A 27,932-nucleotide genomic window follows, 5' to 3' on the forward strand; every position below is an offset into this window, starting at 1 on the left:
ATTTAGAAATCAGGTGACTAAAATGAACAAACGTAAAAAACAAATATATTATCAAAATAAGTTAAAAGATGCTGGAATGGACAGTGCAAAGGTATGGAAAACACTTAATGAATTACTGGGAAGGAAAACAAAACGTAATACAACATCATTAGAGGCGGATGGGATTTGTCTTACTAGACCAAAAGAGATTGCTAATTATTTGAGCCATTTTTTTAAGCATAAAATACAAAAAATTAGACAAGCCATGGATTTGGGACAAGATGAAAATATCTCATATGATCTAATATCAAATAGGATAATGAAAACAAAAGATTGCACATTTAAATTTAACACTGTAACAAAGGACAATGTGAAGAAAATATTACAAGCAAGTAAAGATAAACCCTGTGGAATAGATCACTTAGATGTTAAACTGTTGAAGATGGTGGTAGATGTCATTGCTTTGCCCATTTCTCATATTATTAATCTGAGTTTAACAGCAGGTGTTTTTCCGTCACAATGGAAAAAAGCTAAAATTTTACCTTTAATAAAAAATAACAAAGAACAGTTCTCAGGTCAGAACAGCAGACCAATAAGTTTATTGCCGGCAGTAAGCAAAGTGATGGAAAAAGTTGTGTATGATCAAATACAAGAGTATTTGGAAGTAAATGGGTTAAACACAATGTATCAGCATGCTTATAAAATGGGTCATTCCACAACAACAGCACTCACTCAGTTAACTGACTATTGGCTACAGGAAATTGATAATAAGAATTTAGTGGGCACAGTATTTTTAGATCTAAGCGCAGCCTTTGATGTTCTAGACCATAATATTTTATTAAAAAAGTTAGTTTGTTATGGATTTGAACCAACTGCTGTTAGATGGATTGAAAGCTATCTTAGAAAACGTGAGTACACAGTTTACTTTAATGGTAGCTACTCTGAGGTGGAAGAAATGAGTTGTGGGGTGCCCCAGGGCAGTTGTTTAGGACCCCTTTTATTTTCCGTTTTCACAAATGATTTTCCACTTGTAATTAAACATGCAACCATGGCAATGTATGCAGATGACACAACATTGTGTCAATCAGCAAGAGATATAGATCAACTGAATATTATGTTAAATATGGAGTTAAACTTGGTCATACAATGGATTACTGACAATAAATTACTTATTAATGCAGGTAAAACAAAATGTATGATACTTGGGTCAAAATATTTTCTTAAGCCATCATTAACATTGCACTTAGATATAGGTGGAAATGTGATTCAGCAAGTAGAAGAAATTCATCTATTGGGTGTAATTGTGGATAGCTCACTGTCTTGGAATAGCCAAATAAATAAAATATTGCAAAAAATGGGTCGTAGTATGGGAATAATCAGATACTGTAAGAAATTTATTCCCAAATGGCTGACCAAACGATTAGCCCAATCTTTAGTATTAGCTCATTTAGACTACGCGTCAGTTGTTTGGTCAAATACCAATGAAAATAATTTATACAAATTGCAAGTCGCACAGAATAAAGTGGCACGTATCGTTTTGGGTTGTCCATATACAACTAATATAATCACAATGCACAATAATTTGGCATGGTTAACTGTAAAATATAGATTGAAATATTTTCTTTTATCATTTATTCATAATATTATTGAAACAAAAACTCCTGAAATAATTTACAGAAAATTGACATTTTTTGCTGATCAACATAATTACTGCACAAGACAAACCACTGGAATGCGATGTGTTCTGCCTCAAGTAAGAACTAATCAGTTTCAGAGAGCAGTTTTTTATCGGGCCATGGTTGCATGGAATGGATTACCAGGATTTTTGTTGTTGGAAAATAACAGAAATTGTTTTCAAAAGAAATTAAAATTGTTTCTGTTCACACAAGAGTCATGATGCTGGAAGAGTATGGTAATATGGAAAGATGTTTTATATAGTTTGTATTGGAGAGCTATTTATGGATTATATGTTCAAATGTATAGCATTTTTTGTTTGTTTGTTTATTTATTTAATTGCATTGGGCTATTGTAGATGATCTCCAGTTTGTGGATGGGTGTGAGTGGGTGTGTGTGTATGAATAATGTACAAAATGATGAATTATGTAAATTTGTGATGTAATGAAGAGGAGACCCCAGGAAGAATAGCAACTGAGATTTCAGGCGCTAATGGGGATCTTAATAAATGAAATGAAATGAAATATACAAGGCTCCCATGGAGAAGATGCTGGCCTCCTATGACAGACTACAGACAGCCAGCTAATCTCTGCACTGGCCACATTTGGCCGGTAAAGTACATCTGCCGGATAAGGTGCTTGGAAGATGGCAAGAAGGGGCATGCAAACGAGCACAAAAATTTGAGTACAGCCGACAGCACTGGCTCGTCGGAAAACGCCACTTGGAGGCAGAAGTGCCCTCATTACTGGGCGGCCAACAAAAAGCTCAAGAAGAGAGCACAGCTATGGAAGGGCAAGGGGCAATTCACTTCCCAAAAAGCAGGCACAACATAGACTATCCCAGTGTGTCACTGAATGTGTTGCACTTGGCAAAAAAACATAGTAAATAGAAAGTGTTCTTTTTTTGTTTTGTTTAAATTTCTATCTATAGAAAATGTCATTTGCATATTGGTACATAATTCACTGACTGAAGTAGGCCTAATTGCATGGGATGTATTTGAATAAATGTAAAGTTTAATGTTTGTTGTCTCCCATTTCATCCGCCCCACTGACAGTCTTCCAGCCTGAGAAATAAACTAACTTACTTGGTCCATATTCTGCTTATTTACCAGGCTAACTAGTGATGACCCCACTGTTAACCCTTCAAAGTCGACTGACGCTCTAGAGCGTCAAAGTGTGCACGCCTGACATATCTATTAATAGCTTTGGAATGGATTAAGGTATTAACTTACTTTTTTTCTATGAAAAAGCTGACATTCGTCTGTGTAATAATGAGTAGACTGTGTTGGCTTCCGCGAATGATAAGCCTTCCGATCTTCTACAAGCATTTAGTAAAAAAATAAAAAAATAAAAAAATAAATGAAGCCTTCCCTATTTGAGTGCAAATCTATAGCATTTTACTGCAAAACAGAGAACTGGTACTTTACCCTATCAAATGATATATAATGCTGTTGGTGTGTGAACCAATCACAGACCAATATAAAACAAACAAGGACATTATCAGGTGTCCTAAGAACGTAAAAAAGGGAGGGGTTATGAATAAATTTCGCGCGTCTTCTCCTCAGACACAATCTTTTATATATACGGTCTTTGGACACGATAAATTTGAATGAACGTTACTGTGGAGATACACGTTTTTGTACTACGTTACTGTGGAGATAGACGTTTTTGTACTGGTCAGATTTTACATAAACAACATGGCCAAACGAAGATTCACTGCTGAGCAAGCTACTGCAATGATTTTTTTGGAGAGCGACGAGAGTGATAACGGATCTGGGGTGCGTTTCCCGAAAGCATCGTTAGCCAACTATGGTCGCAAGTTCATCGCAATGTCCATTGAACTCTATTGGTAACGACGGAACTTGCGACCATAGTTGGCCAACGATGCTTTCGGGAAACGCACCCCTGATCCAGACCGATTTGATTCAGATGAAGAGGATCAAATTCTGGACGGAATCGATCCATTTGAGGAGTAAGTATGAAGGCAATGTATTGCTGATAATATATTGTCTAATATGTATTGTCATTTTTTTTGTAAAATTATTTTATTGTCAGAAATAACGGTGCAGTAATCAAATAATGTGTGCCATTTCTATATTAGTACTAAGTTAAAAATTCATGGGCCTTTTTTCTGCTACATAAACGGTAGTACAGTAGCCTATTGCTAAAATGAGATTGCAGATTAGGTCGCATGTAGTCCAATTTTTTTGCATATTAATAAGCTATATTTCGTTTACTTTACTTGTCTATTTTATTGTATTGCTTTTAGGGAAATTTTATTGTAGCTTTTCAGAAATAATGGTGCAGTAAGCCTTATCTAAGGCCTATACTATTTGTCTACATAAAGCTGAAATGGGGAGGGGGTTTGGTTTAGACATTGTATTTACTCATATTTTCTTATTTACATCATATTTACAATGATAAAGTAGTATCATTTACATGATACTAATATCACACTTTACATCATTACTATGATAATAGTAATTTTGTAGTTAGAAGTTCTATGACTCTTTACTTGATGTAAAAAATACACACAAGATGATGAATAGCTAATCTTTATTTACCACATTGTAATAAAGGCTGTACAACTTTTGATATGTGGGAATGTAAACTAATTAAAAAATCTGTGTGTTTTAGTCTAAATCAGGAAACCCCAGAGCAGCCGAGTACATCTTCTGCTGAACCCAGGACCCAGACTGCTCGCCCTTTTCTACACAGCACCGCTTCTGCTCCTCCTGCACCCCACAGATCCAGGTCTCCTCCTGCAGCCCACAGATCCATTTCTCCTCCTGCAGCCCACAGATCCATTTCACCTCCTGCAACCCACAGATCCAGTTATCCTCCTGCAGCCCACAGATCCATTTCACCTCCTGCAGCCCACAGATCCATTTCTCCTCCTGCAGCCCACAGATCCAGGTCTCCTCCTGCAGCCCACAGATCCAGGTTTCCTCCTGCAGCCCACAGATCCAGGTCTCCTCCTGCAGCCCACAGATCCATTTCACCTCCTGCAGCCCACAGATCCAGTTATCCTCCTGCAGCCCACAGATCTAGGTCTCCTCCTGCAGCCCACAGATCCAGGTCTCCTCCTGCAGCCCACAGATCCATTTCTCCTCCTGCAGCCCACAGATCCAGGTCTCCTCCTGCAGCCCACAGATCCAGGTCTCCTCCTGCAGCCCACAGATCCAGTTATCCTCCTGCAGCCCACAGATCCAGGTCTCCTCCTGCAGCCCACAGATCCAGGTCTCCTCCTGCAGCCCACAGATCCATTTCTCCTCCTGCAGCCCACCGATCCAGTTATCCTCCTGCAGCCCACAGATCCAGGTCTCCTCCTGCAGCCCACAGATCCATTTCACCTCCTGCAACCCACAGATCCAGTTATCCTCCTGCAGCCCACAGATCCAGGTCTCCTCCTGCAGCCCACATATCCATTTCACCTCCTGCAGCCCACAGATCCAGTTATCCTCCTGCAGCCCACAGATCCAGGTCTCCTCCTGCAGCCCACAGATCCATTTCACCTCCTGCACCCCACAGATCCAGTTATCCTCCTGCAGCCCACAGATCCAGGTCTCCCCCTGCAGCCCACAGATCCAGGTCTCCTCCTGCAGCCCACAGATCCATTTCACCTCCTGCAACCCACAGATCCAGTTATCCTCCTGCAGCCCACAGATCCATTTCTCCTCCTGCAGCCCACAGATCCATTTCACCTCCTGCAGCCCACAGATCCATTTCTCCTCCTGCAGCCCACAGATCCATTTCACCTCCTGCAGCCCACAGATCCAGTTATCCTCCTGCAGCCCACAGATCCAGGTCTCCTCCTGCAGCCCACAGATCCAGGTTTCCTCCTGCAGCCCACAGATCCAGGTCTCCTCCTGCAGCCCACAGATCCATTTCACCTCCTGCACCCCACAGATCCAGTTATCCTCCTGCAGCCCACAGATCTAGGTCTCCTCCTGCAGCCCACAGATCCAGGTCTCCTCCTGCAGCCCACAGATACATTTCACCTCCTGCAGCCCACAGATCCATTTCACCTCCTGCAGCCCACAGATCCAGGTCTCCTCCTGCAGCCCACAGATCCATTTCTCCTCCTGCAGCCCACAGATCCAGTTATCCTCCTGCAACCCACAGATCCAGGTCTCCTCCTGCAGCCCACAGATCCATTTCTCCTCCTGCAGCCCACAGATCCAGTTATCCTCCTGCAACCCACAGATCCAGGTCTCCTCCTGCAGCCCACAGATCCATTTCTCCTCCTGCAGCCCACAGATCCAGTTATCCTCCTGCAGCCCACAGATCCAGGTCTCCTCCTGCAGCCCACAGATCCATTTCACCTCCTGCAACCCACAGATCCAGTTATCCTCCTGCAGCCCACAGATCCATTTCACCTCCTGCAGCCCACAGATCCATTTCTCCTCCTGCAGCCCACAGATCCAGGTCTCCTCCTGCAGCCCACAGATCCAGGTTTCCTCCTGCAGCCCACAGATCCAGGTCTCCTCCTGCAGCCCACAGATCCATTTCACCTCCTGCAGCCCACAGATCCAGTTATCCTCCTGCAGCCCACAGATCTAGGTCTCCTCCTGCAGCCCACAGATCCAGGTCTCCTCCTGCAGCCCACAGATCCATTTCTCCTCCTGCAGCCCACAGATCCAGGTCTCCTCCTGCAGCCCACAGATCCAGGTCTCCTCCTGCAGCCCACAGATCCAGTTATCCTCCTGCAGCCCACAGATCCAGGTCTCCTCCTGCAGCCCACAGATCCAGGTCTCCTCCTGCAGCCCACAGATCCATTTCTCCTCCTGCAGCCCACCGATCCAGTTATCCTCCTGCAGCCCACAGATCCAGGTCTCCTCCTGCAGCCCACAGATCCATTTCACCTCCTGCAACCCACAGATCCAGTTATCCTCCTGCAGCCCACAGATCCAGGTCTCCTCCTGCAGCCCACATATCCATTTCACCTCCTGCAGCCCACAGATCCAGTTATCCTCCTGCAGCCCACAGATCCAGGTCTCCTCCTGCAGCCCACAGATCCATTTCACCTCCTGCACCCCACAGATCCAGTTATCCTCCTGCAGCCCACAGATCCAGGTCTCCCCCTGCAGCCCACAGATCCAGGTCTCCTCCTGCAGCCCACAGATCCATTTCACCTCCTGCAACCCACAGATCCAGTTATCCTCCTGCAGCCCACAGATCCATTTCTCCTCCTGCAGCCCACAGATCCATTTCACCTCCTGCAGCCCACAGATCCATTTCTCCTCCTGCAGCCCACAGATCCATTTCACCTCCTGCAGCCCACAGATCCAGTTATCCTCCTGCAGCCCACAGATCCAGGTCTCCTCCTGCAGCCCACAGATCCAGGTTTCCTCCTGCAGCCCACAGATCCAGGTCTCCTCCTGCAGCCCACAGATCCATTTCACCTCCTGCACCCCACAGATCCAGTTATCCTCCTGCAGCCCACAGATCTAGGTCTCCTCCTGCAGCCCACAGATCCAGGTCTCCTCCTGCAGCCCACAGATACATTTCACCTCCTGCAGCCCACAGATCCAGGTCTCCTCCTGCAGCCCACAGATCCAGGTCTCCTCCTGCAGCCCACAGATCCAGTTATCCTCCTGCAGCCCACAGATCCATTTCTCCTCCTGCAGCCCACAGATCCAGGTCTCCTCCTGCAGCCCACAGATCCAGGTCTCCTCCTGCAGCCCACAGATCCAGTTATCCTCCTGCAGCCCACAGATCCAGGTCTCCTCCTGCAGCCTACAGATCCAGGTCTCCTCCTGCAGCCCACAGATCCATTTCTCCTCCTGCAGCCCACCGATCCAGTTATCCTCCTGCAGCCCACAGATCCAGGTCTCCTCCTGCAGCCCACAGATCCATTTCACCTCCTGCAACCCACAGATCCAGTTATCCTCCTGCAGCCCACAGATCCAGGTCTCCTCCTGCAGCCCACATATCCATTTCACCTCCTGCAGCCCACAGATCCAGTTATCCTCCTGCAGCCCACAGATCCAGGTCTCCTCCTGCAGCCCACAGATCCATTTCACCTCCTGCACCCCACAGATCCAGTTATCCTCCTGCAGCCCACAGATCCAGGTCTCCCCCTGCAGCCCACAGATCCAGGTCTCCTCCTGCAGCCCACAGATCCAGTTCACCTCCTGCAACCCACAGATCCAGTTATCCTCCTGCAGCCCACAGATCCATTTCTCCTCCTGCAGCCCACAGATCCATTTCACCTCCTGCAGCCCACAGATCCATTTCTCCTCCTGCAGCCCACAGATCCATTTCACCTCCTGCAGCCCACAGATCCAGTTATCCTCCTGCAGCCCACAGATCCAGGTCTCCTCCTGCAGCCCACAGATCCAGGTTTCCTCCTGCAGCCCACAGATCCAGGTCTCCTCCTGCAGCCCACAGATCCATTTCACCTCCTGCACCCCACAGATCCAGTTATCCTCCTGCAGCCCACAGATCTAGGTCTCCTCCTGCAGCCCACAGATCCATTTCTCCTCCTGCAGCCCACAGATCCAGGTCTCCTCCTGCAGCCCACAGATCCAGGTCTCCTCCTGCAGCCCACAGATCCAGTTATCCTCCTGCACCCCACAGATCCAGTTATCCTCCTGCAGCCCACAGATCTAGGTCTCCTCCTGCAGCCCACAGATCCATTTCTCCTCCTGCAGCCCACAGATCCAGGTCTCCTCCTGCAGCCCACAGATCCAGGTCTCCTCCTGCAGCCCACAGATCCAGGTCTCCTCCTGCAGCCCACAGATCCAGTTATCCTCCTGCAGCCCACAGATCCAGGTCTCCTCCTGCAGCCCACAGATCCAGTTATCCTCCTGCACCCCACAGATCCAGTTATCCTCCTGCAGCCCACAGATCTAGGTCTCCTCCTGCAGCCCACAGATCCATTTCTCCTCCTGCAGCCCACAGATCCAGGTCTCCTCCTGCAGCCCACAGATCCAGGTCTCCTCCTGCAGCCCACAGATCCAGGTCTCCTCCTGCAGCCCACAGATCCAGGTCTCCTCCTGCAGCCCACAGATCCATTTCTCCTCCTGCAGCCCACAGATCCAGGTCTCCTCCTGCAGCCCACAGATCCAGGTCTCCTCCTGCAGCCCACAGATCCATTTCTCCTCCTGCAGCCCACAGATCCATTTCTCCTCCTGCAGCCCACAGATCCAGGTCTCCTCCTGCAGCCCACAGATCCATTTGTCCTCCTGCAGCACACAGATCCATTTCACCTCCTGCAGCCCACAGATCCATTTCACCTCCTGCAACCCACAGATCCAGGTCTCCTCTTGCAGCCCACAGATACATTTCACCTCCTGCAGCCCACAGATCCAGGTCTCCTCCTGCAGCCCACAGATCCAGGTCTCCTCCTGCAGCCCACAGATACATTTCACCTCCTGCAGCCCACAGATCCAGGTCTCCTCCTGCAGCCCACAGATCCAGGTCTCCTCCTGCAGCCCACAGATCCAGTTATCCTCCTGCAGCCCACAGATCCAGGTCTCCTCCTGCAGCCCACAGATCCATTTCACCTCCTGCACCCCACAGATCCAGTTATCCTCCTGCAGCCCACAGATCCAGGTCTCCTCCTGCAGCCCACAGATCCAGGTCTCCTCCTGCAGCCCACAGATCCATTTCACCTCCTGCAACCCACAGATCCAGTTATCCTCCTGCAGCCCACAGATCCAGGTCTCCTCCTGCAGCCCACAGATCCATTTCACCTCCTGCAGCCCACAGATCCAGTTATCCTCCTGCAGCCCACAGATCCAGGTCTCCTCCTGCAGCCCACAGATCCATTTCACCTCCTGCACCCCACAGATCCAGTTATCCTCCTGCAGCCCACAGATCCAGGTCTCCTCCTGCAGCCCACAGATCCAGGTCTCCTCCTGCAGCCCACAGATCCATTTCTCCTCCTGCAGCCCACAGATCCAGGTCTCCTCCTGCAGCCCACAGATCCATTTCTCCTCCTGCAGCCCACAGATCCATTTCTCCTCCTGCAGCCCACAGATCCATTTCACCTCCTGCAGCCCACAGATCCAGGTCTCCTCCTGCAGCCCACAGATCCATTTGTCCTCCTGCAGCACACAGATCCATTTCACCTCCTGCAGCCCACAGATCCATTTCACCTCCTGCAACCCACAGATCCAGGTCTCCTCTTGCAGCCCACAGATACATTTCACCTCCTGCAGCCCACAGATCCAGGTCTCCTCCTGCAGCCCACAGATCCATTTGTCCTCCTGCAGCACACAGATCCATTTCACCTCCTGCAGCCCACAGATCCATTTCTACTCCTCGACCCGGCTCCTCCAGCACTGCCACAGAGCCACCAAGAGGACGGTTTGCGACCCCTACCTTGAGGTTACGTCATAGAGGAAGGAGGTCCTCTGTGTCACAGAGTCAGTTTGGCTCCCCTGTAGGACGCAGCCAGTCACTTTCACCTGTCAGATGTCCAGCACCACCAGACCAGCCAGAACAAGGATGGAAGACAGAAAAGGATCCTGATGTGGCTCCCATTCCACAAAGGTTTTGCCCCAGACTGGAACCTGGAGTGCAATTGGACACGTCTGTAGAGCAAAGCCCCCTCGGCCTTTTCAAGCACTTTTTTAGTGCTGATTCAATCAGGACATTGTGTGCCAACACAAACAAGCTGGCAGGGAGAAACATTGCTGCTGGGAAAAAGTACAAGTGGACCACCATCAACCCTGCAGAGATGTTCCAATTCATTGGATTAGTTTTGTACATGGGAGTTCTAAAGCTGCCAGCAGTAAATGACTATTGGAAGAGAAAAAATATGTTTTCTGTGAATTTTCCAAACACAGTCATGACACGGGATAGGTACCGTACCATATCTTGGAATATCCATATGAGTGACCCAGAGGAAGATGTGGTAAATGACAGAAAGAAGCAGACTCAGCCAGATGAGTATGACACACTCTTTCGTTTGAAGCCACTGATGACTGAGATAAAGGCCGCCTGTCAGTCTGCCTACCATCCCAGGAAGCAGATTTCCATTGATGAGAGGATGGTGGCCACCAAGGCAAGAACTGGGATGACCCAGTACATGAAAGCCAAACCCACCAAGTGGGGGATAAAGCTGTTTGTGCTGGCAGACTCCAGCAATGGCTATACCTGTGACTTCAACATATACACAGGTAAAAGCAGGTTGGCCTCTGGGCTAGGGCTTTCATTTGACTCTGTGGTGAAATTGATGAGGCCATCTTTCCTAGGCAGTGGTTATCACCTCTACTGTGACAACTTTTACACCAGCCCAAAACTCTTCAGGCACCTGCTGTCCCTCAAATTTGGAGCCTGTGGTACCTTTCGTGAAGGGAGGAAGGAGGCTCCAAAAACAAAAATAAATAAACTGACCAAGAAATCCCCCAGAGGATCTCTCAGGTGGATAAGAGAAGATAACCTTGTCTTCACCAAGTGGATGGACAACAGGGAGGTGGCAATGTGCAGCAGTGTCCATGTTGCTTACGATGGGGACACTGTCAAGAGGAAGCAGAAAAATGGGAATGGATCCTGGGAGACAACAAACACACCAGTACCAAAACCTATTGTGGATTACAACATGTACATGGGGGGAGTGGACTTATTAGACCAGCTGATACAGTACTACTCAGTTCATCACACAACCAGAAGATGGTAGAGAAACAATGTTCTTTCATTTTATTGACATTGCTGTGACCAATGGCTTTATAATGTTCAAAGAAATACAAAAGCTGAGGAACACACCAGCCACCCACCTCATCACCCACAGGGCCTACGTGGAGCAGCTTGTGGCTGAGCTGTGTGGTGTCACAGTCGGGGCCGTGCCTGTACAGAGGAGAACTGGACATACACCTGTGCCAATCTCAAAACCAATTGCAAGGCTGAGGTGTGAGAAATGTAAGGCAGATGGGGTCCCAAGAAAGGACACTTCATGGAAATGTAATGAGTGTGATGTGCCATTCTGCCTACAGCCAGAGCGTAACTGCTTTCACATGTGGCACAACATGTAAGAATAATGATGCGCAAATACAGTGCACAGTGCAATTATGTACAGAGTGGCTGTGATGTTTGTACGTCTCCTAATCAAATAAAGAAAACAAGCAGAGACATGCGACTGTTCTATTTCTTTTCTCTTTTTCGTTTCTCCCTTCTCCTCTCCTCTACTGCCATCTAGTGGCTACACAATCAATCTGCAGACACAACATTTCCCCTTTTCTTTGAAGAATTTTGATTAGGGTACTGCCTTGGAACATTACAACATAATACCATACTCTATTCCCAATACTGTAAGTAATACAGAATTGAAGAATTGCTTTAAGAACAATTTAACTCCCTATATAAAACAAGTTATATTAGCAACACAAATGGTATATTAACTCCTAGCACTTTCTTTAAGGAGTACCTTAATAACATTTAAACTAACCCAAGTAAACAACCCAAAACATTAACTGACTGAATTTGAATCATGACTGCTCCAGCACCATTGCCTATATTTATTTCTCTAACACAAAGTCCTTCAGCCAAGCTGGTTGTTTAAGAACTCTCACACTCCTTCTGGGGCTCATTTGCTGTTCATTTACAGGAGCATGATGCTGTACACTTGCTGTTTCCCTTCTGGTGATGCTGTTTCCCTTCTGGTGTTTTTCCCAAACTTAACAACACCTCATTTGGAACTCCAGTGAGACGAGACGCATTCCATTTTTTTCCATCTTCCAACAGGAAGGTATTTGGACCAACTCTCTTTCTCACTAAACATGGAGCAGTGTATCTTGACGGGCCTTTGCGAACATGCTCTGGTTTTTTAATACGCACCCACTCCTTTTCCTTGAACGTGGGTACCTTAGCTCCTCTCTTTTTGTCAGTGTATTCTTTGCATTTCTGCTGTTTATAAGTCACAGTGTGTTTGATCTCTGGATAGGTCTTCACTTCCGTGCTGACAAGCAGGATATCCAGTTTTGTACGCATCTTGCGGCCACGCAGGAGTTCGAAAGGTGTAGCCCCTGTGGTAGCATGCGGCGTTGCCCGACAACTATGCAAGAACTGTGTCACAGCTGCCTTCCAGGGCTTCTTTTCTTGAATTGCAGATTGGATGCATTGTTTCAACACTCTATTAAATCTCTCCACTGCCCCGTTGGCCAGTGGATAATAAATGCTGGAGTACATGTGCTGAATGTTACGCTCCTTCAGAAAGTCAGCCAAAGCTGTAGATGTTAGTTGTGGGCCATTATCAGACACTAAGCAGTGTGGATTACCTTCTCTACTGAAGATGGTGTCCAGGAAGGTGGTTATGACATCTGTTGTCACATGTGATGCGAAAGCTACTTCTGGCCACTTACTGTAGTAGTCTACCAGTGTTATGGCGTAGCGGCAATCCCAAGTAGCAGACTCAAATGGTCCCACAATATCGATGGCTACCTTTTGCCATGGACCGTTAGGTAGTTCCACAGGTATGAGAGGTGCAGGTGCAGGCTTGGCCGTTTTGTCATTTAGCTGACATGTCAAACATGAGGCAATCAGAGTTTCTACATTTCTGCCCATTTTTGGCCACCAGTAGAGCTTGCGAAGTCTTTGTTTAGTCCGTACAATGCCTTGGTGTCCTTCGTGAGCTAAATTCACAAGTCTTGTACGCAGAGACAATGGCACTACTAGGCAGTGATCCCCACGCATAATTAGCAGACCCTCCACAGAAAGCTCATGCCTGATGTGAAAGTACGGCTCTAGTACTTGTTTCACTAACTTCTTGTTTTTAGGCCAACCGTTCTGGATTTGTGCACGAAGTTGGGTTAACTGGAGGCAGCTCTCCGATGCAGAAGAGAACTCAGAGGCTGACAAAGCAAATAAGTGAGAAACAGTGGCAACCATTTCTGGTTCATCTGTAGGGTCACTCGTCTCAGGTAAGGGAAGTCGGGAGAGACAATCTGCTGTTGTGTTGTATCTCCCAGGGCGGAATACAACATCATAAGAATAGCATAACAGACGGGCTGACCACCTAGCGATTCACATACCAGCTCTTCCTGTGCCTTTTGATGTCAGGAGTGTTGTAAGGGCTTGGTGGTCAGTGCGCAGAATAAAACGTCTACCCCATAGATACGTCCTCCATTTTTCGATGCTCCACACGCAAGCCAATGCTTCCCTCTCCACAGTCGAGTACTTCCTTTCAGCTGACGAAAGAGTTCGGGAGGCAAATGCCACTATGCGCTCAGTACCATCAGCGTTTAGCTGAGAAAGGACTCCTCCCACACCGTAATCAGAAGCATCAGTGCTCACGTAAGTTGGCAATCGGGGATCAAATAAAGCTAGAATGGGGCTCTTTGATAAGAGTGTCTTCAGGGTGGCAAAACTGAGATCAGCCTTATCAGTCCAGAGAAAGTTCATGTCAGTGGAGGTTCTCAGAACTTCACGCAGGGGTTTAACCACTGTTGCGTAATCAGGTAGAAATTTACTATACCAAGACGTAAGGCCCAGGAATGAGCGCAGTGAGGCCGGGTCATGGGGCGCAGGTGCGTGCACGACAGCTGCTACATTATCAGGGTCTGGATGTAATCCGTCCTTAGAAATCGTGTGCCCCAAGAATTTCAAGCTTCGCATCTTAAATTTGCATTTCTGCATGTTTAGTTTCAGACCTGCCTTGTTCAGATGGTGAAGTACGGCTTTTAAGCGAGTGTCATGGATGTCCTCTGTGTCGCCGTAAACAATTAGGTCATCCAGGTAGGCTTGAACACCTGACAATCCGTGCAGTATAGCCATCATCATCTTCTGGAAAGCAGGTGCGGCCGAAGCCAATCCATACGGAACACGTTTATAACGGAACAACCCATCCTGGGTAATAAATGCCGTTAAATCCCGACTTTCAGGGTGCAACGGGACCTGGTGGTATGCTGAGGCCAGGTCTATGGTTGAGAACACTGTCGCCCCACGCAGTTCTGCTAACAGTTCCTCTATATGGGGCAAGGGGTGGCTATCTACAACTATAGCCTTATTAGGCTCCCTTAAATCAATACACATGCGAATTTCACCTCCTTTTTTCTTTGTCACTACAATTGGGGAGACCCATGGAGATGCATCCACCCGTTCAATTGTGTCATGCTCCAACAGGTTTTTCAGTTTATCTGACACTGCTTGCCTAACTGACAATGGCAGTCTTCTCAATTTTTGCTGAACAGGAACGATACCTTCTTTCACTTTCACTTTGTGTATGAATCCACTTGCGCATCCTACAGTGTGCACTGGCAGTATTTCAGGATTCTCCTTTGTAATCACAGTATCGCCTTCAATGCGGCAGTGAAGTGCTTTCAGCAGATCCATCCCCAGCAAAGGTGAACCTGACTTCACTATGTAGAACGTGCCCGCTGCTGTACTACCATCATGGAAGACGTCTGCAGAAAAACAGCCCAGCACTGGAATAGTCTCCTTGGCATAAGAAACTAATTTTACTGTCGCTGGATTGAGGGTGTATGAAGCAAAATGTTTACGATAAATGCATTCGGGCAGTATGGATACTGATGAGCCTGTGTCCACAATTAACTGCACTGGTTGACAGTGTCCATCATTAGTTTTAATTTGCACAGAACAGAGAATTTTGTCTGTCACCATCTTAGGATCATTCATGTATAATACAGTGAGCTCTGGTATCACAATCTCACGCACCTGTTTCTGTGCTGATCGGCAAACTTTGGCAAAGTGCCCAATTTTTCCACATGAATTGCATACTGCTTTGATCGCTGGACATGAAGGTTTGTTAGCCAGATGGTTGTTGGAACCACAGCGATAACATGAATGCCGCTGCCGCGCGTTCGCAACTGACCGGTCTGACAAAGGGGAAGATATTGTCTTCCTGTCCCTTTGTTTAACATTCCGGTGACTCTGTATGGCTCGTACTTGTGAAGTATCTGAAAGAATCTCAGAGTTCTTTAATGCGGTCTCCATTTGTACTGCTATTGAGACAGCTTTATTCAGTGTGAGGTCGGGTTCAAGCAAAAGTCTGTCCCGAACGCGTGAAGTAGCTGCTCGCTCCACGAGCTGGTCGCGTAACATTTGTTCTTCCATTTCTCCGAAATCACATGTAATCGAAAGCTCCCGTAAAGCAGCCAGGAACTGATTAATAGTTTCATCAGTGCGCTGTGTCCTTTGCCTAAATTTATGTCTCTCGGCGACAACATTAACCGCAGGAATGAAATACCTTTTCAGTGCAGCGACAGCCGTAGTATAAGTATTGCCAGTGTCTGGTAAGGTATAAAACAGTCTTTGTCCTTCTGTGCCCAAAGCATGTAGCAGAACAGCTCGCTTTCTTTCCTCCGGCCATGCGTCACCAGTAGCATCGATTACAAGTAGGTAATTTTCAAACATTCTGAGCCAGACGGTAAAAGTAAGTGATGGCTCACCAGGGCATGGCAGAAATGGAGCCGGTAAGGGAACTGTAATCGACATCCTCGTCGCCAAATGTGATGTTTGTACGTCTCCTAATCAAATAAAGAAAACAAGCAGAGACATGCGACTGTTCTATTTCTTTTCTCTTTTTCGTTTCTCCCTTCTCCTCTCCTCTACTGCCATCTAGTGACTACACAATCAATCTGCAGACTCAACAGTGGCGTGATGCCAATTACTTTCCAGTGTACAGAGTGGCGTGATGCCAATTACTTTCCAGTGTACAGAGTGGCGTGATGCCAATTACTTTCTAGTGTACAGAGTGGCGTGATGCCAATTACTTTCCAGTGTATAGAGTGGTGTGATGCCAATTACTTTCCAGTGTATAGAGTGGCGTGATGCCAATTACTTTCCAGTGTACAGAGTGGTGTGATGCCAATTACTTTCTAGTGTACAGAGTGGCGTGATGCCAATTACTTTCCAGTGTATAGAGTGGTGTGATGCCAATTACTTTCCAGTGTATAGAGTGGCGTGATGCCAATTACTTTCCAGTGTACAGAGTACAGAGTGGCTTGATGTCAATTACTTTCCAGTGTACAGAGTACAGAGTGGCTTGATGTCAATTACTTTCCAATGTACAGAGTACAGAGTGGCTTGATGTCAATTACTTTCCAGTGTACAGAGTACAGAGTGGCTTGATGTCAATTACTTTCCAGTGTATACAGTAGCGTGAGGCCAATTACTTGATTGTAAAAGTGTATCTTTCTACTCTGTCATTATGTAATGTGTTTGTTTTATATGTTTGGCAATGCAGTGGCTGTGTTCGTGAGCCCAAAAAAAATGTCCCATTGGGACAATAAAGTATACCTAACCTAACCTAACCTAACCTAACCTAATATTCTGTGTTTTTCCCCCAAAAAACATATGGTGACTACAGTCACAGAAATGTAAATATTTATTTTGTTTCTTTATATTTTTCACCCAATTTTTTACAGGTGTTCTAAACCCTTTGAATAATCAATATTTGATGTAAAATCCCTTATTCATTATGGTTTACTATTTTTATATAATAAAAAACAAAAATTTTAACTTCCGTTTTTTGTATTTCTTGGTGATATATCACATCAGAACCCATACAAGTGTCTCAAGAAGTGTATTGTCAATGCATGCACCTTATAGCTGAGAGTCTATAGAATCCAGAAATATGACTCTCTTCACTCTGCCATGAAAATTTACCCTTCCAGAAGCCGAAATATTAACATAGTGCCTGGCGGACTTAAAACCCCTTAGACCTTGAAGGGTTAATACAATGAATCGTGTTGGTAAATAACAACACAACTCATTTATTTGCGTTCGTGATTTTCACCACTAATCCAATTAAATTAATAACATTAATCATGTAGGTCAATCACAATCCCTGTCTGATATCTCATTGTTTGGGGTTACCATGACTTCTGGAGTCAGAGCCGTTAAATATGATTGGAGTATTCTTCAGAACGGCGAGCCAATCAAGGATGAGTTCCCTAATGAATATTAATGAGTCTTCCCCTACCACCCTGCAAAAAAAAAGTTTGCATCCGGACTCCATTCATACTACCCGTATTCATACTATATAGAACGTACTTTTTTAACGGTCGCGAAGTACGTTCTAATTTAAATGTAGTACCTACTCACAGTACGCAATTTCGGACGCAGCTATACTTACTTGACGGATTATTTGCAGTATAACGTCTCATCTGCAAACACCCAAACGTGGCGCTCCTTTTGTTCTCTTCTTGTTTGGGTTGGGAAGCTTCCGTTTCCTCATCGCGATTACAGAAACAACCGCGCATTTTTCAAACTCTAGTGAAGTAGTGCGTCATTATGACGTGGTATTTCTGGCGCATGCGCATTAAACAACATGTTTGTATATTTCATGCATGGTTAAATGCTATTTCCATAGACAGTATATAAAAGGATTATTTCAGCTTTTCTGTTTAAGTTGAAGTTGTTCTAACTTTTTCTAACAAATTGTGTTGTTGACTCTGTAGCCTAAGTTCACAAAACTTTACTCTTTCACCTAACTAAAAGTCAATATTTTTGTTCAATGTAGTGTAGTCTGATTACAATTAAATGTGTGTTTAATTGACTTATAACAACATAATGATATTGAAAGTATTCTGTTCACAGTTGTAAAGTACAACACATTACTATTATGCTAAGACTCCTCTCATACATTACATTTTATTGTCAAATATAATGTAGAAAACGGACAAAAATGTCAAATGTCAATAAACAAATGTATTGGAAAAATACATTTCAAGTGCATTAATGCATACAGTATGTAATATAGACTAAACACATTTAAAATACATTAACAAATTATTTTTGGACAACACACCTGAGTTGAAATTAAAATTATTTTCCATGTGTTCCATTAAAATTCTTATTTTATTTAGTATATTAGTCAATACATCAAAATACATTTCCTTTAATAACTTATCACTTTAATAACTTTAAAACACTTTAAAATCATAATTATTTAAAATGTTTGTTTAAGTAAAACTTAAGTAGACATTATTAAAAAAGTTAAGTGTGTTTAGAAATATTATCATAAAAGTGTACTTTCTTTAAATAAAATTAATTAGACATTATTATAATGTGCATTTTTAAAAAGTACACTTAAGTGTGTTAATAAATATTATGAGGAAAGTGTACTTTCTTCAAGTAAAACTTAATTAGACATTATGACAAAGTGCATTTTTAAAAAGTACAGAAATATTGTGAAGAAAGTGTACTTATTTTAAGTTAAGCTTAATTAGACATTATTACAAAGTGCATTTTTAAAAAGTACACTTAAAGGAGAACTCCGGTCAATTTTAACATTGAGCTCATTTTTTTGTACATTTTGAGTGCTGTCAATACAGAGAACAACGACAAAAATCGGTGTTGCCTACACCGAGTTATTCTATTTTTAAAATTTGCACCCTGTTGACTTCAATGGGGCAAGTACTAAACCTGCTTTTAGCCTCTTAACATCCTTGATGTGTCATTACAAGTGCACAGAAAATGTGAGTGATTCCTTCAGAGTGAACACGAGTGAATTTGACTGCAGTAGATGTGAAAGAAATGTATAAAAATGATGTTATTTAAGCCAGCGCAAATACCTGTTTACATCCTGTTTTTCGGGTGAAGTCCAAAGTAGTCGATTGCCGAGTTCACGCGCGTGATCATAGGTAACTAAACCTATGCACGTGAACTCGGCAATCGACTACTTTGGACTTCACCCGAAAACAGGAAGAAAATACAGGTATTTGCGCTGGCTTAAATAACATCATTTTTATACATTTCTTTCTTTCTTAAGTGTGTTAAGAAATATTGTCATGAAAGTGTATTCCATTTAAGTACACTTAAGTGATCTTTAATTTTAATTATATCTGCAAGTGCACTTTTTAAAAAGTATACTTCTATTATTTGAAGCACACAAAAAGTACAATACAATTACGTACACTTTTTTTTCACAAGGGTATTTTTTCAACACTGTGTGATACAGAAACTAATATATACTGTTGTCTTTGTTGAACTTGCAGATCTCACAGTGTGTGACAGAAATAAAAACTATATGTGCCACCAGAAAAACAGAGTCTTCTGTGTGTGCAACATCTTTGAATGTATAATAAATAAAAGACACATTTACAGTAGAGGCTGACATTTTTTTCGGGAATCCCACGGGTCACGGGATTCCCGTGGGATTCCTGCAGGATGGGAGTCATCTTTGCTATTAATCACGGGATTTGGACGGTACAGGATAAATGGTTAACGGGAGCAGACGGGAGCAGGAATCAACCAATAGCAAAGACGACAAAAAAAGAAAAAAGTAAATGCACCATTTTGTAGTTTCCTTTTAATACGCCTACAATGTAACGCAATTAAAAAATAACTACACGACCCAGCCGTCCCAGAAGCCATCAGTGTTTTTTGTCACGGCTTCCCGCCGGAATTCAAAGAGCAGTGATGGAGGGAGCTAACAGCCGCGGAGAAGTCGATGTGGCAAAAAATGATTTACAGCGCAAAGTCAGAAGTCTATTAAGTTCACAGAACTGGTCGGAAAGTCTGAAATATTAATAAAGTTTATGAGAGTAGAATGTGACGGTGATAGCACGATGTACGCTGCTTGTAAGACATGCTTAGTCTTAGTCAAGTACGCAAGTGATTCAGGGACGAGCGGTCTGAAGAGGCACACTTGCAAGGCAAATTCGGGAAAGAATCAGCCAAGCATCACTTCGTTCATCAAGCGAAAATTGCCGTCAGGTGTCAAGTCTCGTCTGACCGACAAAATTGTAAGGGGAAAGGCTTTACCAACGTAGCACAGGAGCTGCTCGACATTGGAGCCAAATATGGAAGTAACGTGCAGGTGGAAGACATACTGCCATGTGCACGCACAGTTTCCCGTCACATAGAAGGGGAGTATGAGAAAATAAAACTGCTGGTCATGGAGGAGCTCCGTCAGGTATGTCACTCTGCACTATTTTTATACATAAATTGTACCTCTCACGCAGTAGTCTGTGATCTATAGATTCTAAACCCTATACACCAGATTTTCCTTACAATTTTTAAACGCCATAATATCTCCATATTCTAAACTGGTAATCTTTTTTACATGTAAGATATTTTGTGGCCCATTAAAAATATAATTCTTCCTTTCATGCAGATTAGAGACCATGCTGTAACCACAGACCTTTGGACAGAGGAAAGGACCAACACACACTACATCACTGTTACAGTGCAATGTGCATTACATCCTTGACTGGAAGATGATAAACCGGATTCTGGCCACAAGAGAGATGGAAGGTGTTAAATCCAGTGACCACATCAGAAGGACTGTGGAGAGAATCCTTCAGGTATCTCTCTCCGTGTGTCTGTCTGTCTCTCAAATCAGATCATCTTTATCCACAAGGCATATGTAATTAATATTGCAAATTAATGATAAAATTGGGAAAAGTATGAGAACAGAGTGCAACAGTAACAACAACAAAAAACATGTTTACAAGAAAAATTATACAATAAGAGAAATATATCAATAAATACAACAGTAGCCATGTGTGTGTCACTGTCCCTTACTGTACTGCACATCAGTTTGTTGCAGGCAGCTGCATTTGCTGCTCTGTGTCGGAGGCAGTTTTACTTTTTTGATAGATTAAGGAAAACGTTTCATAAAAATTTCAAACTTTTAAAAATAGTTTTCATATTTTCATATCTTAGTGTCCTCCTGTGCTGATATGCATTAAGCATACGTGTAAACACTGTATGTTTTGTCCTAATATAGTTATAAACATTTATTGAAAAGTTCTCTGTTCAGTTACAGGACCGTTAGTCATTCTGTTTTGATGCTCTTATATCTGGGCTTCTTTTTGCAAAGCTTTTGTGTTAGTCTTTTTTTAATCTTTTTTTTTTTTTTTTACCTCACACAGGAATTTGGCATCCTGAGCAACGACACCGCTTTTGTAACGGATAATGGCTCAAATGTGGTTGCAGCATTCAAGGATTATGTCCGACTCTCCTGTGCTGGCCATAATATCAACTTAATCTTAAAACATGTATTTGACCACTTGGACGAGGACAACCCAGTGCACAGCAACATCATCAAGCTGTTTAAGGACACAAAGACCCTTGTCACACACTTCAAAAGAGCAGGGTAAAATAGCATACAATTTTATGTCTTCCTGGTAAAGCTGCTTATATAATTTGAAAGAAATTAAAGTGAAATAAATAAAAAGAAGCTACTGTAATTTATACCTGCACAGGTCTTTGTTTTTTTTACTCAATTTTAAATAAATCTCTTTTTTTTAAATAAATGTTGTTTTCCCAAAAGAGAGGCCAATGAATTGGAATTTATGTCACGGTAACATCCATTTTTCTTGTGCAATCTCTTTATATTTTAGGTTGCAAAAAGGAGCTACGGAGGTGCATAACTTCTTTGCAAGTTGTGTAGAAGAGGAGGAGAGGAAGGAGGACAGTGGTGATATGGGGTCTCATGGTCGCCAGTTGGTGCTGCAATACATGAGTGACACTAAGTTGACACGTTTCCAGTGTCTTCTTGACTTCTGGCGGGAGATGTCAGGTGGGCTCGTACCAGTTGCCAAGAGGCTGCTAGCTATCCCCGCAACAAGTACTCCTTCTGAGCGTAGCTTCAGTGTTGCGGGAAGACTGATAGAGGAGAGGCGTTCTACCCTCAATCCAGAAAATGTAGATGCACTTTTGTTCCTACACAGCAACATATAACTAAGATGGACTCATTATGCAAGAGCATAATTGATGAAAATCGTTAACATGTAATTAAAAAAAACTATAAATGTAAACTATAAATGTATTGTTTACTCAACAATAAATGAGTAAAATGCAGCTTTATGTGCTGTTTGGGTTTATTAAACTATTGTAGACATGGTGTGAACTATGTACTGTTTTTCTTTTATTTGCTGTCTTCCATTTTCTGGAGAAAATCTAGAAACAGGAGTTCAGCAGCTGGTCTAAAACAGGATGGAGAGCAGATTAAATCAAATTCTATGTATTTACTAAACACTAATTGAAGAAAAAAATATATGGGAGCAGGAGTCAGTTTAAACAGGAGCGGGATGGGAGTCAATTTACCAGGAGTGGGATGGGATGGGATTATTTTTTAAACTTTGGTCTGGGAGTGGGACGGGACAAGATTTATTTCTATGGGAGTGGGACGGGACAGGAGTGAAAATCCACTCCCGTGTCATCCTCTAATTTACAGCTAATGCACTTTTTAAATATTTTTTTTATTCCTTAAGATTCAAGTCAAATAATAAATATAAAATGAGACATTTAACCAAATGCAACTCAAACATGTTTTACCATTTATTTTCTTAACATTACAGACAAACTATACAAATAAATATATAAACAGACACATTTTGAATTCAGATAAATGTAACTTCACTAAAAAGTATAAAAAAATATATCAACATGCTTTTAAAATCAAGTAGGCAATATCATTTTAGTCATCTTTTGTTTATAGTGGCATTATAAAAAAATATACTCAGATTTTTCAAAAGGATTTAAACAAAAAAAAAAATCTACAAAGTCTGACTGTGTAAAAAAAAAAAAAAAACTTAAGAGCATTACACTTCACACATCCCCACACAATAAACAAATTGCCAACAGCTGTCAGTAATGCAGGTTTTGATAACTTTACACTTCATGTGTGGAAAAGTGTGTTTCTGTTGGTGAATACACTGGGATTGTAATATTGTTTATTTCATGTACCCTGACTTGATGAGGTGAATTAACTATAGTTATATAGTCATATTCTCTGTACATTACTTTCTCACAGACATTCTGCAATCGCTCTGTTTTTGGAATGTGGGCTTGGTAGTTTTCCCTCCCGAGAGTGTTGTGTTGAAGTGAACCCGTCTTAGCAAAGGAATGTGCTAAATTGCTGTTTGTCGTGGCAGAAGTTGGACACCAGCAGTCATCTGAATGGCCCAAAATCTTGCACTTGCTTGTGCATGCCCACAGACCTTGATCAACAAAAAGAAGATCATTATCAGTAGATATAAGCTTTTTAGTCTATGAAAACAGACAACATAGAGGTATTATACATGCTTAATAGACCATTTATGTCAGCTGATATTAGTAGTAGCCTACATCTCTTGTCTCTCAATAAAACCACATTTCTGATATAGGTTATTTGCTATGTCTTTAAGACTTGATCTTATATGCGAAGATGCTTTTTTGCTACAAAATTATTATATAGTGGCAACATCTACCAGCAAAAATAAATAAAAAATAACAACATGCTTATCCAAAAAGGAACACTTAAATAAGTGAGGAAATCATTCAGTAAAACATGCTGTGCTGAATCTCTCTGTATGTAAATTACAGAAGCAAATTTTACATTTGAGTTTCAGGCAGGATGCAGTTATCAAATAAATACCGTCATGTGTTCATTTAAGCTTGTAAATTGTCACACAAATTACATTTTGGGAGACATTTATCTATAATAAAAGCAATTAAATATGCTATTATACTATAGTATAGTAGTTTTCTAATTGTTTATTTAGTTTACACTTTTTAATCTGAATTTCAATTTGTTGACATTTTAATCTCAGCTGTGCTCTTTTACATAGACTCCAGAATATTTTCCATTATATTAAAGGTAATTAAAAAATATCTGAGCCCCTAAAGAAGGCTTGATCTCTTAATTTTGGCTACGTCTGACATTACTTAAGCGGCAGAATTAAATAGTCTATAAAAACCATGCACTTTCAGGGACGTGCATTTAATGCATGGAAGAAAAACAAAGTGTTTAAAATGCAGATACACAGTTCAGTTGAACGAAAACATTTGCCCTTTTTAATGCTGTTAAACTAAATGTACGAAGTAAGCTGTTTGCTGAAAATATAGCTTACACAACTACGCTGAAATGGGAGCAAGCAGGTTATCTATTAATCAGTTGCACGTTAAAGTTGCATTATTAAATTATTAGGGATGTGTGCACATCCCCAGTCAACCCTCTCTGACCTCCCTGAAGCCCATTGTGTATAATTCACACCCTGCTTTACACTTGCGCATATTTAGACGCCACTGATGCTTAGGGCTACCATTTTGAACGTTGTCTTGATGATCGTCTTTTCTCGGTCCATCGCCGCTTGTATCTGAATCACTGTCATTGTAGTCGCTGTCTCCATTCCCGCTGTCCTTTCCACTGAATTGAGGGTCTCGTGCTGATATAGTTGAGGTGCCTTTCCAAATTTGAGTAAGTCTCAGAGCATCTTTACCATAATCAGGTAGAGTGGAATAATCCTGTAAAAAAATATATCATCATCAACAACAAAACAATCTTTAGAATATGAATCAGATAATATCAGATGGAATCTCAAAGTGCAAGACATTAGGCTATAACTTACTTCTGAGTTGACTCCGCGGCTTTTGTCCTTTAGATCAAAGACACACGTACCATCTTCAGAGCTGCAGGAAATATCGCTGTCTGTCTTGATGAAGCCAGAAAAAGTTGGCTTTTTTGAGTAAGGTTGAATATCAAACACGATGCCACTGTGAATGGGAATTAGTGGGTCGTTGTGGTCCGCTTTAACTCTGTCCTCGTTTCCAGAATGGCTGTCTCCTCGATCATTCACCTTCAGTTTATTACAAGAAGTTGCAATGAGAATAATGGCTAAAAGTAGTAGCGTGCAGCTCCCTGCCAGTACCACAATTATAACGAGCGAATGATCCCCTTCCTGAATCTCTTCGTCAGTTCTGTGCCTGAATATATTGCGGTCACTGGGAAGAGATCCTGCAATGATCTTGAAATCGATTGTGATTACTGTAGTTAGTGAAGGTCTCCCGTTGTCACTGACACTTACTGTTATTCTCAAGTTCTCGTTAACATCGTAGTTGAGTTCACGATTCAGAAAAATTTCTCCGGTGGCTCCGTTAATGGAGAACATAGAGGTGACGTCCTCTGAGATTCTGAATGACAATTCTGCGTTGACACCTTCGTCAGCATCCCTAGCATGTATCCGGGTTATAACGTAACCTGAAGGTGTGTTTTTGGGTAGTAGAACCTCGGAAGAACCATTACTTAGCGCAGGCTGTGTGATAGAGGGTGCGTTATCATTCTGGTCAACTATTTTTAGATTGATGATTGTGCTTCCTTGGAGTGGTGGCGAGCCTCCGTCACTTGCTTGAATATGTAGCTGTAGCTGTTTGAGGACCTCGTAGTTGAAACTTTTAATCCCATAGAGCGAGCCCGTAGCGGGATCTAGAGAGACAAAAGTTGACACCGGAGAGCCTATGATGTAGGTGTCCAGGAGCTTATAGCTGATTTTGCTGTTTTCCCCTAAGTCGGGGTCTCTGGCCACTACAGTTGTGATATATGCACCTGGTGCATTGTTCTCCACCAAGGACACTTCATAGACAGGTTTACCGAAGACAGGAGCGTTGTCATTCTCATCACTCAACCTTATAGTATATTGCTTAATTGTTCTTAAGGGAGGTGATCCCAGGTCTTCAGCAACAACCGTTAAGTTATACTCCGCAATTGTTTCTCTATCAAGTGGAGATGTCGTTACAATCATAAAACTGTCTTCATATGCTTGCTGGAGTTTGAAGTTATTGTGCCCATAGAGGGCACAGTTAATCTGTCCGTTTGCGCCCGAGTCCCTGTCCGCTGTGCTGATCAGAGCCACAAAGCTTTCTTTAGCAACATCCTCTGTGATGTACGCTATTTCCGCTGTGACTGAGGCAATAGTGATGTAATGTAGTGGTGTGATTGTGATTTCTGGTGCGTTGTCATTCACATCCTGCACATGAACAACAACTTTACAGATGGATGGGCTCGGATTAGGACCCAAGTCAGATGCCTGTATATCGAACTCATATGTTTTCTTGCTCTCAAAATCAATCAGGCTCTTGAGCGTCAACTGCCCGGATTTTTGGTCAACGCTGAACTGTTGTCGGATCTCCAAGGGCACCTGACTTCCGAACCCATACACTACTTCCCCGTTCAATCCATCGTCTGGATCAACTGCATTTAAGTCCAATAGCAGAAATCCCACCGGCGAGTCCTCCAGTATATCAACTGAAAAATTGTTCCGGTCGAACACAGGGCTATTGTCATTAAAGTCTTTTACTTTGACATTGATCTTTGTGGTGCTGGACCTTGATGGATTTCCTCCGTCTATTGCGTCGAGCTCCAAAACATAGGATGCATGTGTCTCCCTGTCTAGTTCTTTCATTAGCACCAACTCCGCATATTTAACCCCATCAGCTCTGCTCAACACGTCAATAGTAAAGTGACTGTTGGCAGATATTTGGTAGCTTTGAATGTAGTTCGAACCCACGTCCTCGTCCATAGCAACATCTAGAGATATCCTAGTGCCGACTGCTGTGTTTTCTGAAATTTCCAAAGTTGATTCCTTTCTAGAGAACTCAGGAGCGTGATCGTTGATGTCCTTTACTTCCACTTCAATATGAATTAATTGAAATTGCTCATTCGAGAGACTCACAACGTCGAATACAATAAGACACTGGACCACATTCTTACATATTTTTTCTCTGTCTATTCGTTCTCCAACTGTTAGCTGTCCGTCTTTTTCTTGGAGCCTAATAAAAGATGCGTTGAACTGCTTCATCATTTTGAAATTGGTCTTAGCATCATCTGAGGGATTTAAGCTCATGTCCTTGGCCAAGTTTCCGATGACAGTGAATAAAGCGTCCTCTTCATACGTCTGATATGTCATGATCATTCCCACTGCTAAAGTAGACAGAAAAGGCAGTACAAAGGCAACCTCTGTCCACCAATGGCATAAAACTCGACTGCTAGGAATACCTCCCATCATGGTTTGTCAAGAAGTTACCGCTTTATGTAACTTCAACTGAGGAAAATATTTTAAAGCCAACAGTTGTCAAATAAACATGTATTTTGTTTCTCTGAAGCCAGGAGGAGAAAGCTGTCTCTCGGTGCGCACACTGTCAGCTCTACGGGCAGCTTGAGAAAACTGCAATGGATGGGGTGGTTTATAGACATCTTAATGCAAATGAGATTAAGTGTGACTAATCCCTGCTTTGAAAAAAGATCTTTTAAAAGCTCATTATACATGCCACACAAAGCAGGCATTTTAGTGCCACCTATTCCAAAGGGGTCCCCTTAGGGGTAGAAAACTTTAATTTTTACATATTTTATATTGTTATTTATATCTTATATTATTTAATTCAAATATCATATTACATAATCATTGAAAAGCAATTAAATACAAAATAGATACAATTAATTAAAAGTTAAAAAAGCTAACCAATTTATCATCATGTACAACAGAACCTTATTAATACACCATATCTCACAAAAAGCAGGAACATTATTTGTAAGACTGTAATATGCAAATGCTGTTCTCAATATTGCTTGATTTAGCATCTGTTGCTGCAACCTACACGCTTATT

The 27,932-nt window shown here is 43.0% G+C and overlaps 1 protein-coding gene across 1 annotated transcript; it reads right to left on the reverse strand.

The window, feature by feature from the left end:
* Positions 1-23,183: 23,183 nt before the first annotated feature.
* On the reverse strand, positions 23,184-27,331 carry LOC308689314 (protocadherin-8-like; the record flags this gene model as incomplete). The annotated part of the gene is made up of 3 exons (XM_081362966.1): positions 23,184-23,512; positions 24,596-24,797; positions 24,902-27,331. 3 exons carry the CDS (start codon positions 27,329-27,331, stop codon positions 23,184-23,186), a joined length of 2,961 nt encoding a protein of 986 aa, XP_081219092.1.
* Between the last annotated feature and the right edge of the window lie 601 nt (positions 27,332-27,932).

This window comes from Scardinius erythrophthalmus, assembly GCF_964197995.2.
Source record: "Scardinius erythrophthalmus genome assembly, chromosome: 4".
Taxonomy (NCBI): domain Eukaryota; kingdom Metazoa; phylum Chordata; class Actinopteri; order Cypriniformes; family Leuciscidae; genus Scardinius; species Scardinius erythrophthalmus.